Source organism: Polypterus senegalus, chromosome 14 (assembly GCF_016835505.1).
Source record: "Polypterus senegalus isolate Bchr_013 chromosome 14, ASM1683550v1, whole genome shotgun sequence".
Lineage (NCBI taxonomy): Eukaryota > Metazoa > Chordata > Cladistia > Polypteriformes > Polypteridae > Polypterus > Polypterus senegalus.
This window is the reverse complement of record NC_053167.1, coordinates 15,756,780-15,774,692: the sequence shown is the minus strand read 5'-3', so window position 1 is coordinate 15,774,692 and position 17,913 is coordinate 15,756,780. Positions and strand designations below refer to the sequence as shown.

Here is a 17,913-nt window from a genome sequence, read left to right as displayed (position 1 = left end):
TATATATATATATAATAACATCAGGAGGCAGCTAAAGGGCTTAAAGAGGACTGATGATACATCTGCCCAGGGGGGGACGGGGTACGCTAACGCTATTTCTGAGTTCTCTACAGGTCTTTCCTGGGAAATCCCACCAGGAGCCGACACCTCAAAGCGGGACACATCACTTTCGGTCCCGGCCCCGAAGACGACCTCACTTCCGGTTCTGGCACAGAGGACGACATCACTTCCGCCCTCCGTCCTATAAAGCCTCCTGCCTTTGCTCTGGCAGGCAGTTCTGTTTTGGACTCTGTTGAGTAAACTTGACTCTGAATGAATCAATTACGTTCGCAGCCAGGAAACCGGATTAAATGGGTGGCTGCCCCAAACCAAGTCTTTTCTTTCTACAATATATATATATATATATATATCTACTATACTGTATATACTATATATCTACTATTTAATAAAATGCACAAACTTGAGGTTAGAACATACATACATAAATATAATATATATAATGTATATATGTCTGCTATGTAATAAAATGCTAACATTTTTCTGTGTGTCTGGTCCCTTGGAGAAAGCTGATTGGTCAGTATGCTTTGGGGACATGATGAAAAGATGAAGTGTGAGTGTGAGACGCATGAGGTGAAGTAAAGGCATAAAAGCCACGCTGAGACCAGAGGCAATAGAGGCAGCTGGGACTCCTGATCCCTTATGGCCAGTGTATCGCCACACCCGGAAGTGCAGTCAACCGCCTGGAGCATTTCCAGGTGGACTATAAAAGGGGCCAGCAGCCACCACTCAAGGAGCCTAAATCAGGAGGAAGAGGACTACGCTTGCCGGGAGGAGTGGTGGTGCAAAGGAGTGTGTTGTGGTGACTTTCATTTAGGTGTTTTGTGTACTTGGGACTGTGTTGTGCCTGCTCTGTAGGGGTCACCGGGAAGACATGCCCCACAGGTGAAAAAAATATGCCTCCGGTGTGAGCCTGTGACTCTCTCTCTGTATATATATAATGTTCCGTAATGGTCAAAAGAATGAGATGTCATAAACAAATTGAAAAAACCTGGATCATCAGCAGAACTGAGAAGGTCACTCTTTATTATAGGCTTAAAAGCTCAGCGATTCCATAGACCCTTATAATAAAATTACTGATATCCCAGATCAACATAATCTAATTGAGATGCATTTTGGCCTACAGTGACTTGACAGTCATTAGTTGCTATTGTAATAAATGTTTTATACTGAAAAACATTTTTTTTATCATTTCAGTAGCCTTCCTTTGACTAATTGGCAAGTTTCATGGTCATGAGATAAAGATCAGAATACAATTTAAAATAACAAGAAAAAATTAATTAATAAATAAAATCTACGTCAAAATCCATTACAGAAATGATCAATGTGTTCTTAGGCTTTTCAGATAAGGAAGACAGAAGTTTTATGGTAAGGTAGTTGTACTTAGTAATCATTGCACCAGAACCTTACAACGTGCATGCTAATTCGAACATGTAGTAAGAATTTCACTGTACTCTGAAATTACCTTGTAAACCTGTATGAACATCAAACTACAAAGAGCCTTTTCTAATTAAATTTATTCTGCCTCACTAGCATTAACATTGTGTTTAAATTGTTCTTTAATCCACAAAGGGATACTGGAAGTGCACAAGATGCGAATGGTTCTTAGTAGCCAAAACAACATGGTGACATCCCTTAAACCCAACATGGTAGACAGATATAATGTGAAATGCTAGAAACATTACAAAATTATAAAACAAAAAAAAAGAATGCAAAAATCAATCAAACCAGTTGCTACAATGATTAATGTATAAGAACCTTCACAACTTTTACCTACATTTCATTTTGTAGAATTCATCTCAGTTCTTTTAACAATGAAAATGCTTCATGAGAAGATAATGGAATTTTTCAGATTCTTTTAAAGCTTATTTCACTGAGTCCCAATTATATGCTTTTACTAAAAAGAATTTCCCTGAATTAAAAAAGCATCATAAGCTATTCTACAAAGAGAATGTAGTCAGATTGACTGGTGCACGTGGGAGCAAATGAGATTCAGAAAGTGCAAATGCATAGTTACAGTATTAATTGTTCTGTTCACTCTTGAAATCACAGTGAAGGCTAAAAAGCTGTCTAAATGTGCACTTGGAATCTATGTGTTTCTATTTATAATTGTACACTGAATTATTATAGACATTAAACCATGTTCGTGGATCATTCTATACCACATCCAAAATGAATCAGTAAGTTGTAGCTCAAATCATGCATATGGTGGTGCTATTGCAAGATGCAAAATAATACTGGTCTGCTTATTCTTTTCTATTACGCATTTTGACATCTTGAGTGCTGTACTCATTCTTGCTGTGTCAAGATATATAGACTCCACACAAGGTTTTTTCCATTATCACTTCACATTTTTATAATGAAACAATTTTGTCAAAAAGCAGTCAAAAAGAACAAATACTTACAAAGGTTTTAAAGAAGTTCATGACTGAACTGTCCTCGGCTGGAGCTTCCTCTTTGATGTTTCCCTCGGCACCACTCCTTAATTCAGCATTGATTGGAGGCACTGCGGCACTCCTGGCAGCTTTGTTCGTTGAGTTCCCCAGTTTTACGGAAAGGTTGTTGTTGTCTGCAGAACTCTACAAGGTAGCAGGAGAAAAACAACAAAATAGCTAAGTAGCTGGAAAGGCAGGCAGCCAGCTACTCGTCTGAGACTTCAAGAGTAGAATTCAATGCTCAGAAACTGCATTCATACTGCAGCCTACACAAATGTCCCAACAATCGTCCATTTACAGCTACTTGGGTCAGGCTCTGTCAATTGGGTATTCAGCAGAGGTTAATATAGTTCTTATCTTGAGTTTCATTTGTGTACATCCAAGACTTCAAATCAAATGTAATCAATTTCTTTCTGTGCACATTTAGTTTCTTTAGTGCACTACTCCTTATTAATCTGGGGTCATTCAATTACCATGTGTCCACGGAAAGATATACCCCATTAATTTGAGGGTTTACATTGAATATGAAACTCACTGGCCTGGCACGTGTGGTATGTCAGCTATTTGTTTCATTATGCAGTACATTTCATTAAAGAAAGGGAGGTATTGGGAAATTCTGGAGAAAGCTTTGGCCCCTTATTTTCACACAAATCGTTCAAGTGTGGGAAAGAGCAAATTATTATAAGACGTAATATACAGCATGCTCACATGAACTGATTCAAAAACTCATTTTTTCCTTAGTTACTCTTCTTAGAGATTTGTCACATTTAGTTATAAAGCAAAGAAAAGGCAATAATGCTAGGGAGATAAACCAACTTGAATTTTCAGTGATTAGTAAATACTAAGTAAAATGCATAAAATAAAAAATAGGTCTTGTGATTAGCTTATTCAGTTGGATATGTTTCAGTTAGCAAAACTCAGCTCATTTGTCATTTTGGTGTGTCCAAGAGCCTTCCTGCTCTTATTCGAGACACATTTACCAGCTCGCCTAATAAAATAAGCATTTATGGCAATAAACGCAGTTTGCTGCCTTTCTTCTGTGGGTACGTGTGCAAACAAACATGTCATTATCACAGTCCATATAATGTTCTCTTTTCTTTGGCAGCTTTCTGTTAATGTACTGGAATAATTATTTTATTAACTGAATAATGGACTGTTAAAGGGCCTTCTGTTCTGTTGTACTGGATAGTCTCTTTTTCACCCTCGTGTTTATTATTCAAGTTGCTTTCAGCTAAGAGACTTCTTTGTAACTTCAATGCATTTAAAATGACTTTTTTGATTCTGCATATAAATCAGCTTTCTGATTTTTTTTCTGATTGATACTGGCCCACCTGTGGTAGGTGAACCATTTGGCTGACAAAGAAGGTCTGTAAATGCATTATATCCCTACTATAACTCTGCATTTTACAGACCTTATTTTTCTTCAGCTGTTTTGTGTTTTTGAATGACCATAATTATGTTAATTAGAATTTTTTTAACTTCTTCTTTCTCCGGAATATACTGAGAAATTTATTATCTACAGATTGCTGGCGAAAATGCTAGAACAGACCTCTCTGTCATCTCACCATCAAAGAAAATACAATACATTCAGAAGCTTAGTCCACTTGAACACTTCTTACATAGACCCACTATTAAACTTGCCTAATCCAAATCAGAGTCTTGAAAGCCGAAGCTGGCCCCAGTAGAATATGCCACAAGACAGGAATCAGGAATAGATACTGTAGGACAGCAATGCATCCCTGTGCACACTCTGTGCACACTCACACACAAGCCAATACTCACTCTCAGATCGGCCATCGCTGAAATAGACACCAGCGTCCTATGACTCTGAACTGGATAAACAGACTAGAAGTCAGGTGAATGGAATAAGCCTGACTTATATGTTTTAGGAAATGTGGGAAGAAAGCATACACAGAAATGGGGTCTACAGGGAACATGCAGGTTCTATAATGGTAACCACATTGACGACATCTGTAAACGGCAGCAAAATATGAAAGATTTACATTCTTCATTATATTTTAAGCCTTTTAAATATAATTTAAAAAAATTGATTTAAACAACAACAACATTTATTTATATAGCACATTTTCATACAAACAGTAGCTCAAAGTGCTCAAAAAGCTTAATAATATTTAAAAAGTAAGAGACAATTTACACATTAAGTTTATATCCAATAACATCTAAGCTGAACGAAACTATGTTTAGTAAATGATATCCAGTAAACTACAGTAGTTTTAATAAAAGTGCTTGTTACTAATGTTATTCTGCATACATTTATTATGGATTGGAATTAGATTTTTTTTTTCTGATCATGCTTACAGTTTCTTAACAACAGTGATAGTAAGTGACAAGAAGGAGTCAATCTTTAATAGGGTGCTTGCCTACTATAAGGCATACTGTCTACACAATCAGCCTAATCCACGTGTCCTTTGGGATCAGTGTTGTGGACTTACCTCTGCAGCACTTGCAGAAAATGTTAACTGCATTGACGTCTTATGAATTTTCTAGTTTCAGTTCTCAGTTTTTTTGAAAAATTCTGTGAAATTTTTGTGAAATACATTTTTATATATGCCATATTGAATTCTGGCAGAAAAAAAGCCCTGGAAAGGACATCTGACTGTCACAGTTACCACTCTTGGGCCAATTCACCTGACTTTCATATCTTTGTGGATGTCAGGGAGAAAACCAGAACACCCAGAGGAAAACTCAAACACACTTGCACAGAAAATGTGCAGACGTAAAGTTCAAATACAGCTGTGGTAGCCAATGTACTGCCATAGTTGGAGAGGGAGTAAAAGTAAGGTGAAAAGGTTTCAAATTTGACCTACCTACATATGATGTGGAATGTCTGATTGCTTTTAAATAAGTTGAAGGAACTGTTACACCTGAGTCATGGCCAGTTCAGGTGTCGTGGCATTTATGGTACTGCAGAGAACCAGTTTAAACATTTAATTTCAGGAGCTCTTTTAATGCTGGACTGAGTTTATCTGATGCGATCAAAGAGATTAGAAAAGGCAGGAGGGGGACTGGACATCTATTTGAATGAGCTATTCTAAAAAGCAAACCCATTGCAATTAGAACTAAAATGTATAATCCAGTCATTGAAATATTGACTGAATTCATGTTACTGCCTAGGGAGATAAGTTATATCATCCTTGTTAATGTTTATTAACCTTGGCCACAGAAATCATTCACTCTGTAACCAACAATCTAATGAGGAATCATTCTGACCCTCGAAATCTGGTGACTTCAACCAGGAGATCTGTGAAAGGAGCAAACGTCGATCAGCATGTTCTATGTGTGGACTCAGCAAGCAGGACCTGCCTTTAAATGTAAACCTGTGGCATAACTGGCCAGATCTGATCACATATTCCCGCCACCTTACAAGCCTGTACTCTCTTGTGATCATAAACAGGCGTTCTTGTGTTTGTTAGGAGAGTTGTGGTTTTTTACAATATTTCTAGTTTTCTTGAGCTTCTGTGAAGGTTTAATTTCCCTTTGGGGACAAATGAAGTTATCTATCTATCTATCTATCTATCTATCTATCTATCTATCTATCTATCTATCTATCTATCTATCTATCTATTTGATTTTGCATAGTAGCTTACGCATTGGAGCTCTGAACTGCTCCTTTTCAATTGGGCATCTTATTTAATGTCAGCTGTTTCATTCCTGTGTCTCTCCCTCCATAGTCTGTTTTCTGTCTTTTCTCCATGTTTTGTACTTTCAGATTCCCTGAAGTAATTTATTTTTAGCAGCTGCTGTCCTGCACCCAAATGCTACTCTTTACTTTTGTCTGAGTGCTCACCTATGAATGGTTAAACTTTTTGCTTAAATTCCCTTATTAAAAAGAGATTACATGTAATTGCAAACATTAATTAATATGAAAATACTGGTGAAGCAGCTGGCTGATAGAAATGGAGCCTTAAAAACACTCTACACTAAGGTGGGCCAAGATATTTAAAGTAAATGACATCAACTTCTCAGAATGTTCTATTCAGTTAAAATTGCAAATCATGGTATACCAACAAGAATGGTGACGTGTAAGAATGCCAGTTGCTTTTTCCAGTTGTTAGCTGATTGGCCAATGGACACCTAGAATGAATTAGTAAATGAACAAATGCAATTATTTGATGCTTCAGACTTTTTAGGATTTCATAATGCAACCATTTTATGGGTTTGGCAACACATATATTTATACACTCACCTAAAGGATTATTAGGAACACCTGTTCAATTTCTCATTAATGCAATTATCTAATCAACCAATCACATGGCAGTTGCTTCAATGCATTTAGGGGTGTGGTCCTGGTCAAGACAATCTCCTGAACTCCAAACTGAATGTCAGAATGGGAAAGAAAGGTGATTTAAGCAATTTTGAGAGTGGCATGGTTGTTGGTGCCAGACGGACCGGTCTGAGTATTTCACAATCTGCTCAGTTACTGGGATTTTCACACACAACCATTTCTAGGGTTTACACAGAATGGTGTGAAAAGGGAAAAACATCCAGTATGCGGCCGTCCTGTGGGCGAAAATGCCTTGTTGATGCTAAAGGTCAGAGGAGAATGGGCCGACTGATTCAAGCTGATAGAAGAGCAACTTTGACTGAAATAACCACTCGTTACAACCGAGGTATGCAGCAAAGCATTTGTGAAGCCACAACACGCACAACCTTGAGGCGGATGGGCTACAACAGCAGAAGACCCCACCGGGTACCACTCATCTCCACTACAAATAGGAAAAAGAGGCTACAATTTGCACGAGCTCACCAAAATTGGACAGTTGAAGACTGGAAAAATGTTGCCTGGTCTGATGAGTCTCGATTTCTGTTGAGACATTCAAATGGTAGAGTCAGAATTTGGCGTAAACAGAATGAGAACATGGATCCATCATGCCTTGTTACCACTGTGCAGGCTGGTGGTGGTGGTGTAATGGTGTGGGGGATGTTTTCTTGGCACTCTTTAGGCCCCTTAGTGCCAATTGGGCATCATTTAAATGCCTCGGGCTACCTGAGCATTGTTTCTGACCATGTCCATCCCTTCATGACCACCATGTACCCATCCTCTGATGGCGACTTCCAGCAGGATAATGCACCATGTCACAAAGCTCGAATCATTTCAAATTGGTTTCTTGAACATGACAATGAGTTCACTGTACTAAAATGGCCCCCACAGTCACCAGATCTCAACCCAATAGAGCATCTTTGGGATGTGGTGGAACGGGAGCTTCGTGCCCTGGATGTGCATCCCACAAATCTCCATCAACTGCAAGATGCTATCCTATCAATATAGGCCAACATTTCTAAAGAATGCTTTCAGCACCTTGTTGAATCAATGCCACGTAGAATTAAGGCAGTTCTGAAGGCGAAAGGGGGTCAAACACCGTATTAGTATGGTGTTCCTAGTAATCCTTTAGTTGAGTGTACTCCTAAAACAAACTCTATGAAAACCCAGGAAAATGATTGTTTGGAAATGGAAAAATGTTCCATTTTTGCTTTATATTTCCAACTTATTAACTAAATGTCCCTGGATAATTTACTTCTATTCATTTTTGTTTTGTGTAAAAATATGTCAGATGTCATATAATTCATAGAGAAATGCATTTTTTTAGGATTTTTTTTCCTGATATGAGATGTAACAAGAGAGGCTCATCGACTGTTAGTAGAGGCAGTACTGTAAAAAACTGTGCCCTTGCTTTCACTTTATTATATACAGAAGTTACCTAACGAAAACATGCAACATATTCTGAACATACTTATATTATGTCATCAGACTTTCTTCATTTAAGGCATTTAAAATATCAATTAAACACAAATTAATTGTTCAGATCTATAATTTTTATTTTTGGCTTCCAAGTTTGGACAAGCATGGCTATTTTGTTTTTTTTTTGTTTGCAAACTAAAATAGAAGTGTGGACATTTACACTTTATTAGGGAGACCTACACCTTAATGCAATTAACCTGTGACCCCAACGATCCAATCAGGAGGCCACAACTCAATATACTTAGCATACAGACAGACCCAGAAGGTTTAGTTGTTGTTCTGCTACAGAATGGACAACACAGGTTATTTATGTAACTTAAAGAGTTAACAATTCTGTGACAGAAAACACCTTTTTAATACAAGAAATTAGAGGGAAATAGCTAGACTCATTCAAGTTAAAAGATAGGCTAGGAATAGTCAAATTATTGCCCATTACAGCAGTGTGTGTGTGTGTGTGTGCAACGAAAGGCATCTATGAACACACATTGTCTTTGAAATTAAAGCAGAAGGGCTACAGTGGCCAAATACCATTTTGAGATCCGCTAAACTGAACACCTGAAGAATTGAAAAATGTTGCCTTGTGTAACAAATCTTAGTTTATGCTTCAGATTTTAACTGGGAAGATCAGAGTTGGGCATAAACAGGATAAAACCATGGACCCACACTTTTGTCAACAGTGTAGGCTGGAGATGGTAGTGTAATGATGTTAGAAATGTTGTATTGGCTCACAATTAAGGCTCTTATTATATGATGATCCTTGTTTTAAGTACTGTATATAGTACACCTAAACATCATTACTTTATTAAAATGACCCAAGGTAATCCATTTATTTCAGTCCAGTAGATCACTTTTGGTGGAGGTGTTAGAGAAGTTTTGCAGCATCATTTGTCTCCAAAGTCCACAGAGAATGATGTGATAAACAAAATATGAGTGGCAGTTTTGTGGGAAAAAATTACCTTGCTAATAAAAGAAAGGGCAGAGGTAAATAGCCAGACTCATTCAAGCTGACAGAAAAGACACAAATACTCCTTTCTGTAATGGATATTTCCAGGAGGGTAATGTGTCATGTCACAAAGCATCAATCATCACATCCTCATTCCATAAGCATAGGCATAACTTCATCTTACTATAATGGTCCTCACAAACTCCTTGTCTCTGTCAAAGGCACTATATAAATAAAATGCATTATTATTATTAATTTATTTGTTTATTTTTTTTAACTATAGCACATTTGACTGAGGTAAAATATAAGGTTCACAGCATGAGTGCGTGTCCGATAAAATTTTCTGCAACAATATGATGTTATTAAGGCAGCGTGAGCAAACTTTCTTAAGGAATGTTTTCAGGAACTTTTAGGAAGACCAGTTTCAAACAGGACTGGCTATTCTGGAGACAACATGGCTCCTACACTGTTCTACATTAGCATCCCTATTAATTTGTTGATTCGTTTTGAACCTACTTTTGTTAACCTTGACTTACTTGTATAGATTGTTGTTTGATTCCAATCAAAATAAAAAAAAAAATAGATAGCCGTTCCTAATGATATGGCCGCTGAATATATTTTCAGTTATCACATACAGTATGTGGTCTTCATATCTTGTAATATCCCCATAGTAGCTGACTAGTTAGTTGACTGCAATATTACCCCCTGCTTCTGTTCTTCTGGGCTACATAAGTCCTTATGCCTGATGAAGCATCTGTCATGTCAAGTCAAAGGCAACACTTTAAGCACTGTCTTCATGAAGGGTGTTGAAGAAATGTCTGACCTTAGTTACAGTGGGGTGAGAAGAAATGTGGTCCTTTTTTAAGGTCAGTGGCTTTAACTAAAGTTAAATGCAACATTTTGCTATTGGTATGTTCATTATAATAATGCAAATTAGTACATTAGGCCAACCATCCTTACTATAATAATTGCGATTCCTCCCAGATTGTATCAGAAAAGTGCCAAAAGTATGCCATGCAATTAATCAGTGGGAACCTCAGGTACTTATTAAATGCCCTTCAGTTAACTTACATTATAAGGTACTTTCCAGAAATGTCAGCGTCAGAAAGAACTCCACAAAATATTTTAAAGCAGTCAAGGGTTTCATTGCAAAGTCAGCCTATGATTGCATTCACGCAGTCACTGTCTCTGTTACTTACCTAATGTTAAAATGGGCAAATTCCTTTGTGTAATGTTTGCTTTTTTCAGTTTAGTAAGTTAATTTCTTTACATATTTCAAATATAAGTTGCATGTTTGTACGGAAACATTCCTGACTTTCAAAAAAAAAGTGTTATTCTACAAAATAATTGTGTTATTTTGCAAAACTGTTCTCTTTTTTTTACAGTTATTGCATTTTTTTTTAAAAAGTTTGCAAAGGCGAATATCGGCAGAGTTTCTTTGCAGCCTTTATTGATTTTCATATAGCGTTCCACTCAGTTGATCGAGTTGCCCTATGGGACATCCTGAGGCTTCGTGGGATGTCATCAAAGTTACTGGATACACTGGTACTGTGAGTGCTGTGCAGCATGGAGGCAGAACCTCTGTGTTTTTCCCAGTTGATTCTGGGGTTTGTCAGGATTGTGTCTTGCTCCTACATTGTTCAAAGCTTTGCATGGACTTGGTGTTAGGGAGGGTTGTGGGGTCCAGCGGCTATGGGGCATCTGTTGGTGAAGAGAAATTGTCAGATCTTGACTTTGCCTATGATGCTGTGATCTTTGCGGAGTCAATGGAGGCTCGGATCAGGGCTCTTGAGAGACTGGGTGAGGAGTCTGAGCATCTGGGCTTGGGAATGTCCTGGATAAAAACCAAGATGACCTTGTTTAATGAGCTCTTGGGCACAGCCATCAGTAGTGTGTCTGTTTGTGGAGAGAGTGTCGAACTTGTCGAGAGGTTTACGTACCTCGGCAGCAACATTCATGTTTCTGGTGACTCTTCTTATGAAGTCAGCAGACAGATTGGAAGAGCATGGGGGTGACAAAGTCGCTGGAAAGGAGTGAGTTGCACTCCCGAAAACTTTGCAAAAGGACAAAGGTCCAAGTTGTTAGAGTCCCAGTGCTTCCTGTTTTGCTATATAGTTATCAGACATAGACACTGTTTAGTGACCTGAGACGAAAACTGGACTCCTTTGGTAGTGTGTCTCTTTGGAGAATCCTTGGGTAGCTTTGGTTTGATTTTGTGTTGAATGAGCAGTTGCTCAAGGAGTCCTGAATGAGGCACATTACATACATTGTGAGGGAGTGTCAGTTACAGCACTATGACCATGTAGCGTGTTTCCCTGAGGGTGATCCACCTTGCACAATCCTCACTGTTGAGGACCCGAATGGCTGGAGGAGGCCAAGGGGATGCCCGCTTAAACACCTGGCTGTGGCAGATACTGTAGATGGTCTTTTCTGGAGAGTGAGAATGGACCGCACGTCTTCCTGGAGGGTTGTCAACCAGGATCCCGAGCTGTTTCAGCGTGTGGTGGGTGCGTCAACACACTGTACCAGTGCTTGCTCCCCAATCTGACCTGACCTTTGCAAAAGTGTTGTGTAATTTCATAAAGATATTGCCTGTTGTCGGTGGAACAACATGCAAGGATGTGATTTGATTGTCTTATGACAGTTAGCTAGAAAGAGGTTAAGCATGTGCATACTGTACAATTAAGTGATAAGAACTGATAACATGATTGAGGTGTACATTTAATGTGCATATGCTGAGCAGTATGTTTAATATACCCAGTATAGGGATAAAGAGAGTCAGTGATTATCAGACTAGGATTGGTGTAAGGGAAGAAGCAAGAGTGGGGAACACTCTGCTGGTGCTTTTCAGGGCACGGTTACACAACCAATGAGAAAATAGTAAGCAATTCATTAACAGAAACCTATAAATAAAGTATCTTTTCATTTTAACAGTTATTTACTATTGATATTTTGAAACAGTGTGATCTGGTGGCAGAACCACTGTTTATAACTTGAATCTTCTTTTGCTCTTTTTTGGGGATGGAAAGAGGAGATTAATGTTGTTTACTTGACAGGACATGAAGGACTAGCCATATTTTGTTATTTGAGAAGTATTATTGACACATTTTCAGTATTCACTGTTAACACTGGCAATCATCAGTTGTTGATGTCACTCACTAGTACCATTCAATCCACAAATGCATGGAGATAACATGGAAAAGTCATGCAAGCCCTGGCACTGTGAAATGGGAATGCTAGCTCTGCGCTACCTGTTTTAAAATGCCTGTATTAAACTTTCTAAACATTAATTTGATTAAAACTAAATGTACGCCCATAACAACATTTGTTCAGTTCTTATCACTTGATTGCAGGCTACATGTTCCCTAAATAGCTATCACGTGTATGTTGTCACCAGCAACAGCAGCTGGCAATATATTTGTGAAATAATGCAAACACTTTTGCAAAATAATGCAATAATTATTGTAAAACAGCATGATCAGTTTGCAAAATAACAAAATGTTTGTTCTACATATCTGTGCTGCTGCAATAATCACTGGCTCTCTGTGACCCTAAACTGAGTGGATTAAATATACCCTTTTAGTTCATGTACAGTTTAAGTATATACCTGTAATGTCTGCTCAGTTCCTGTCACCTAATTGCAGACTATACACATGCTTAACCTCTTTCTCACTAGCTGTGACTAGATGACTGAAGCATGTGTGTGCACAATGCTACCAACTGCAGTAGGCAATATCGTTGTGAAATGATGCAATACTTTTGAGAAATAACAGTAATTATAGGAAAATAATACAATTCTGTTCGTGAAACAATACAATAATTTTGCAAAGCAATCCTGCACTTTTGAGAAATAATGGAGAAAAAATATTTTTTAAGCTTCTGTATGTTTCTTTGAGGGTTAGTAAATGTATTGTAATGTATTGTGCTGACATCACCAGACTTATTGTAAGAAGTGACCAATCCTAATTGCATTGACATGGCTGCAATGAAGGCTAGTTTAGTGCCTGTTAAGTCTTGCATTTCATCTTCACTTCATCTAATAAGACACTCTGAGAATGCACTGAATTACAGAAATGACCAATAGGTTGGACAATTGCTTTATGGTTAAAAAAGATCTGAAAACAGAGACGTCAAACAGGTGAAATGTCATAGCAAATGACAGCATTAAAATGAATCATAACATTAAGATCAGGGAAAAGTAGCACAAAAATGCCAGACTGACTGAAAAATAAGAAGCAGATAAGCAAGTTAAAAATGAAGGGATAAATACAAGTGGGATTACAGTTATAATAAGTTTAAAGGACCTTTCATGAGTATAACATGCATGGTTATCACCAGGCATTGGAAGACTGCACCTGACATGGGCGTACTAGAAAAGAAATAACAATATGGATTTCAGTTTATAAGAACAGATTATAGTTGCCCTTTCAATTGATTTGTACTAAATTAATTTGAAGATTTCCACTAGAAATCAGAAATCATTAGATGAGGCACTTCCTATCAATATATATTCCATCCAACCAATCCATTTTCCAATCAGCTAAAGTAATTCATTAGACTAGAGCCTATTCTAGCAGCATCAAGAGCAAGTATGAGCCATCTCTGCACAGGATACCAGTACATAGCATTACACACATGCAAAATCACATAATCACAGTGCCCATAGGGAATAATTTCTAAAATAAAAAGGCAAAAAGGCCAGCAGGTAGGTAGCATTAGTAGACTTGCCAGTGAAAACCACTGCACTTACCACATGCTGCACATTGCTCACTTGGGCCAGGAGCTCTTCCTGGGCAGGCAAACAAGTATGGTTGACTTGATTCTGCTCTAAATTAATCTTATCATTGGGTTTATCAGTTTCTGTTTCTGAAACTGAAGATTTAAAAAAATTATCAAAAAAGCTTTTTTCCTTTTGATTGGGTTTGGGTTCCACACGTGGGCCTGTCTGAGGTGCTTCTGATCTTTCTTCACTCCGTGTGGCTTCACCGGCACGTCGCTCCTCCTTCGGTGCTGATTGCTGTCCAGGGCTGGATGTCTGAAAAGTAACAGTCTTTTCAGCTGTGTAACGGTTTGCTGTGTGGTTTTCTGGGCTGCTTATTGAGGCGACTGATGATGAATCAACAACAGATGAGGGCTCAGTACGGGATGGCACTGACCGGGAAAAGGACATGGAAAAAAGGGACTTGGCAGCTGGAGGGGCATTATTGGCATCCTTCCCTGCTTTGTCCTCCTGCAGCCCAGTGCTGGTGCTGATCTCCATTGTCTGGCGAGATGAGGGAGCCTCAGTGTTTAGCTGAACATCTGCTTTGCTTTGAACTGCAACAGAGAAGAGGTTCATCATGACTGGGAGAAAATACTGAGGCCCTGTTTGGTACCTCATTAAACTTCTTCATAGTAATTTTACTGTATGGGTGATATCAATGGATCACTGCTTTGTTAGGCCACAATAAAACACAAGAGTTTGCTGAAAGACAAAGCAGAGGCAAGCAAAAAAGGAACATTTTATAAACTTCAGTTGTGAGTTTGAATGAGCATCAATAGAACTCTAATGAATGCATATTATATTCTGGATTGCTTTTTAAGCACCTTGTATTTGTGCTTGCTATGAAAAGACTGACAGAATGAGACAAATTCTTATCCAATTCTGCTGTTTTGAAATCCACCAGTCTAAATAATTAAAGGTGTCCTTTGACCCCCAAGTGAGCAAAGGCATGTGACATTTATGGTGCCGCAGGTGCTTAGTCCTTACTTTAAAAATCTGGCGTGAGTCATTCAACATTCTGTGATGGGGTGTGTCGACAAGGCAGTGCTGTTTTGGTGTCTGAATGCAGGATGCAGCTTACTCGGTGATTAAGCTGCATTTGCTCCCAACTCTTTGTAAATAAAAGTAAAACAATTCTTCCTTATGTTGCTGTTGCTCTGCAGGAATTTTCGAGAACCTGTCTGAGGAGTGGAAGAGCTGACGTGACAGAACAATAGATTGCGAATGCACAGCTTTTTAAAAATATTAATCACGTTTAGCTGTAAATCAACAGACACTGTGCAAAGGAATAACTTTCTAAACAGGTTTTACAAGGAGAACAACAAAACATTTTGTTTAATCATTTAGCCAAAATTCCAAACTTAACTTTGTTTACTTATTAGAGTGCTTTCACAGTTTCTAAAGCACGAGGTGAAGAACAGACAAAACAGAGCAGACTGAACTATTATATCACCATAAGGATAGTTTTGCAATAATAGATATATGGTCAGAATTTGTTACAAAAAATCAAGTATTACTGTTAAAAAGTATTTAACAAAAAGTTTGTGCCTGTTCTGACTTGACCATCACCTTGCATTGAACCCTGGTAGCTCGTGTTTACAGCTCAACTGTAGAACTAGACAAGAATTTCTATTACGTTGTGGGACAGTGGTGGGCCTGCATTGTTCCAGACTTGTATGGTGAAAAATTCATTGGCTCTGAGAAATGAATCCCACTTATCCCACTCTTGTAATGAAGACTGGGTTCACCCTTAACTAGGGTTCAGCATGCAAGCCGGAACATGGACTAATAAGCTTTAGGAGAGCTTTTCAATTATTTAGAACAGGAGTTCAAAAAAGTAAGTAAAAAGGTAAAGAAAGTATGTGAAAGTCTATTTATAAAATACCTATCATAGACAAAAGTCTCAAAGTACTGAACAACATAACACAAAATAAAAAGAAATATCAAAACAACATAATATACAACAACAATATAACAGTCACCCACAGACATCAAAGCTACCGAAATGCCTGCCTGAACAGATGCGTCTAAAGTTGCCACTTAAACAGTTCAATAATTTCTGCTGATCTCAACATCAGAAGAAAACTGTTACATAACCTTGGAGGAATGGACGGGAATGTATGATTCCATTTCTTTAGTCCAGTATGAGGAGCCAAAAAGAGATCTATCTGAGCAGATCTCAGAGCACGGCCCGAGGTATGGTGCTGAAGGATGTTCGTGATATATTCGGAAGTTTGACTTGACCGTAAGTGAATACCAGAATTTTGAAATAGATCCAAAATTCCATTTGAGATGTGGGTTCATCTTTGCGATAGTGTTAAAAGTCTAGTAGCTGCATTTTGAATAGCCTGAAGATGAGACAAACCAGCTTTACTCAGACAGGTAAAAAGAGAATTGCAATAATCCATACGTTATGAGATGAAAACATGGATAAGCATTTCCATTTCAGCTCTGGTAACAAGAGATATAACTTGGATAGGTTTATTAAATGAAAACATCAAGAGCAACTGAGACAACAGTACATGTTCCCTTTCTCAGGTCAGGTAGCTGACAACCGTGGTTCAATGTTAGCACAATGTTTTCATCATTTCATTTGAAATGTTCATCTAGAACCAAGCCACAGGGGATGCACAAACCAGTGTTTTTCTTGATGCCGGTCCCAAGCCCGGAAAAATGGGGAGGGTGAGCAGATGCAACGTTTGCTCTGAGGATGTTGATGGAGAAGTTTAGAGAAAGCCAGAAATAGTTGCATTGCGTCTTTGTGGACCTGGAGAAAGCATATGACAGGGTGCCTCAAGAGGAGCTGTGGTATTGTATGAGGAAGTCGGGAGTGGCAGAGAAGTATATAAGAGTTGTACAGGATATGTACGAGGGAAGTGTGACCGTGGTGAGGTCTGCGGTAGGAGTGATGGATGCATTCAACTTGGAGGTGGGATTACATCAGGGATCAGCTCTCAGCCCTTTCTTATTTGCAATGGTGATGGACAGGTTGACAGATGAAATTAGACAGGAGTCCCCGTGGACTATGATGTTTACATTGTGATCTGTAACGATAGTAGGGAGCAGGTTGAGGAGACTCTGGAGAGGTGAAGATATGCTCTAGAGAGGAGAGTTATGAAGGTCAGTAGGAACAAGACAAAATACATGCGTGTAAATGAGAGGGAGGTCAGTGGAATGGTGAGGATGCAAGGAGTAGAGTTGGCGAAGGTGGATGAGTTTAAATACTTGGGATCAACAGTACAGAGTAATGGAGATTGTGGAAGAGAGGAGTAGAAGAGAGTGCTTGAAGGGTGGAATGGGTGGAGAAGAGTGTCAGGAGTAATTTGTGACAGACAGGTATTATCCATCCATCGATCCATTATCCAACCCGCTTTATCCTAACTATAGGGTCATGGGGGTCTAACAGAGTCAATCCCAGCCAACACAGGGTGCAAGGCAGGAAACAAACCCCGGGCAGGGTGCCAACCCACCGCAGGGCAGACGGGTATCAGCAGGAGTGAAAGGGAAAGTCTACAGGACGGTAGTGAGACCAGCTATGTTATATGGGTTGAAGACGGTGGCACTGACCAGAAAGCAGGAGACAGAGGTGGAGGTAGCAGAGTTAAAGATGCTAAGATTTGCATTGGGTGTGACGAGGATGGACAGGATTAGAAAAGAGTACATTAGAGGGTCAGCTCAAGTTGGACGGGTAGGAGACAAAGTCAGAGAGGTGAGATTGCATTGGTTTGGACACGTGCAGAGGAGAGAATTTGGGTATACTGTATTGGGAGAAGGATGCTAAGGATAGAGCTGCCAGGGAAGAGGAAAAGAGGAAGGCCTGAGAGAAGGTTTATGGATGTGGTGAGAGAGGATATGCAGGCAATGGGTGTAACAGAACAAGATACAGAGGACAGAAAGATCTGGAAGAAGATGATCTGCTGTGGCAACCCCTAACGGGAGAAGCCGAAAGAAGAAA

At 38.8% G+C, this 17,913-nt stretch overlaps 1 protein-coding gene across 5 annotated transcripts in view; it reads right to left on the bottom strand.

Annotated features, from left to right (window-relative positions):
* Window positions 1-17,913, bottom strand: part of bcas1 (brain enriched myelin associated protein 1) — a 108,698-nt gene that overhangs the window by 47,745 nt on the left and 43,040 nt on the right. For all 5 annotated transcript variants that reach the window (XM_039734470.1, XM_039734474.1, XM_039734471.1 and 2 more), the window contains exons 4-5: window positions 13,947-14,512; window positions 2,463-2,636 (exon numbers count right to left, since the gene is read on the bottom strand). In XM_039734470.1, the coding sequence (XP_039590404.1) occupies window positions 2,463-2,636; window positions 13,947-14,512 (740 nt within the window). The remainder of the gene's footprint in view (window positions 1-2,462; window positions 2,637-13,946; window positions 14,513-17,913) is intronic.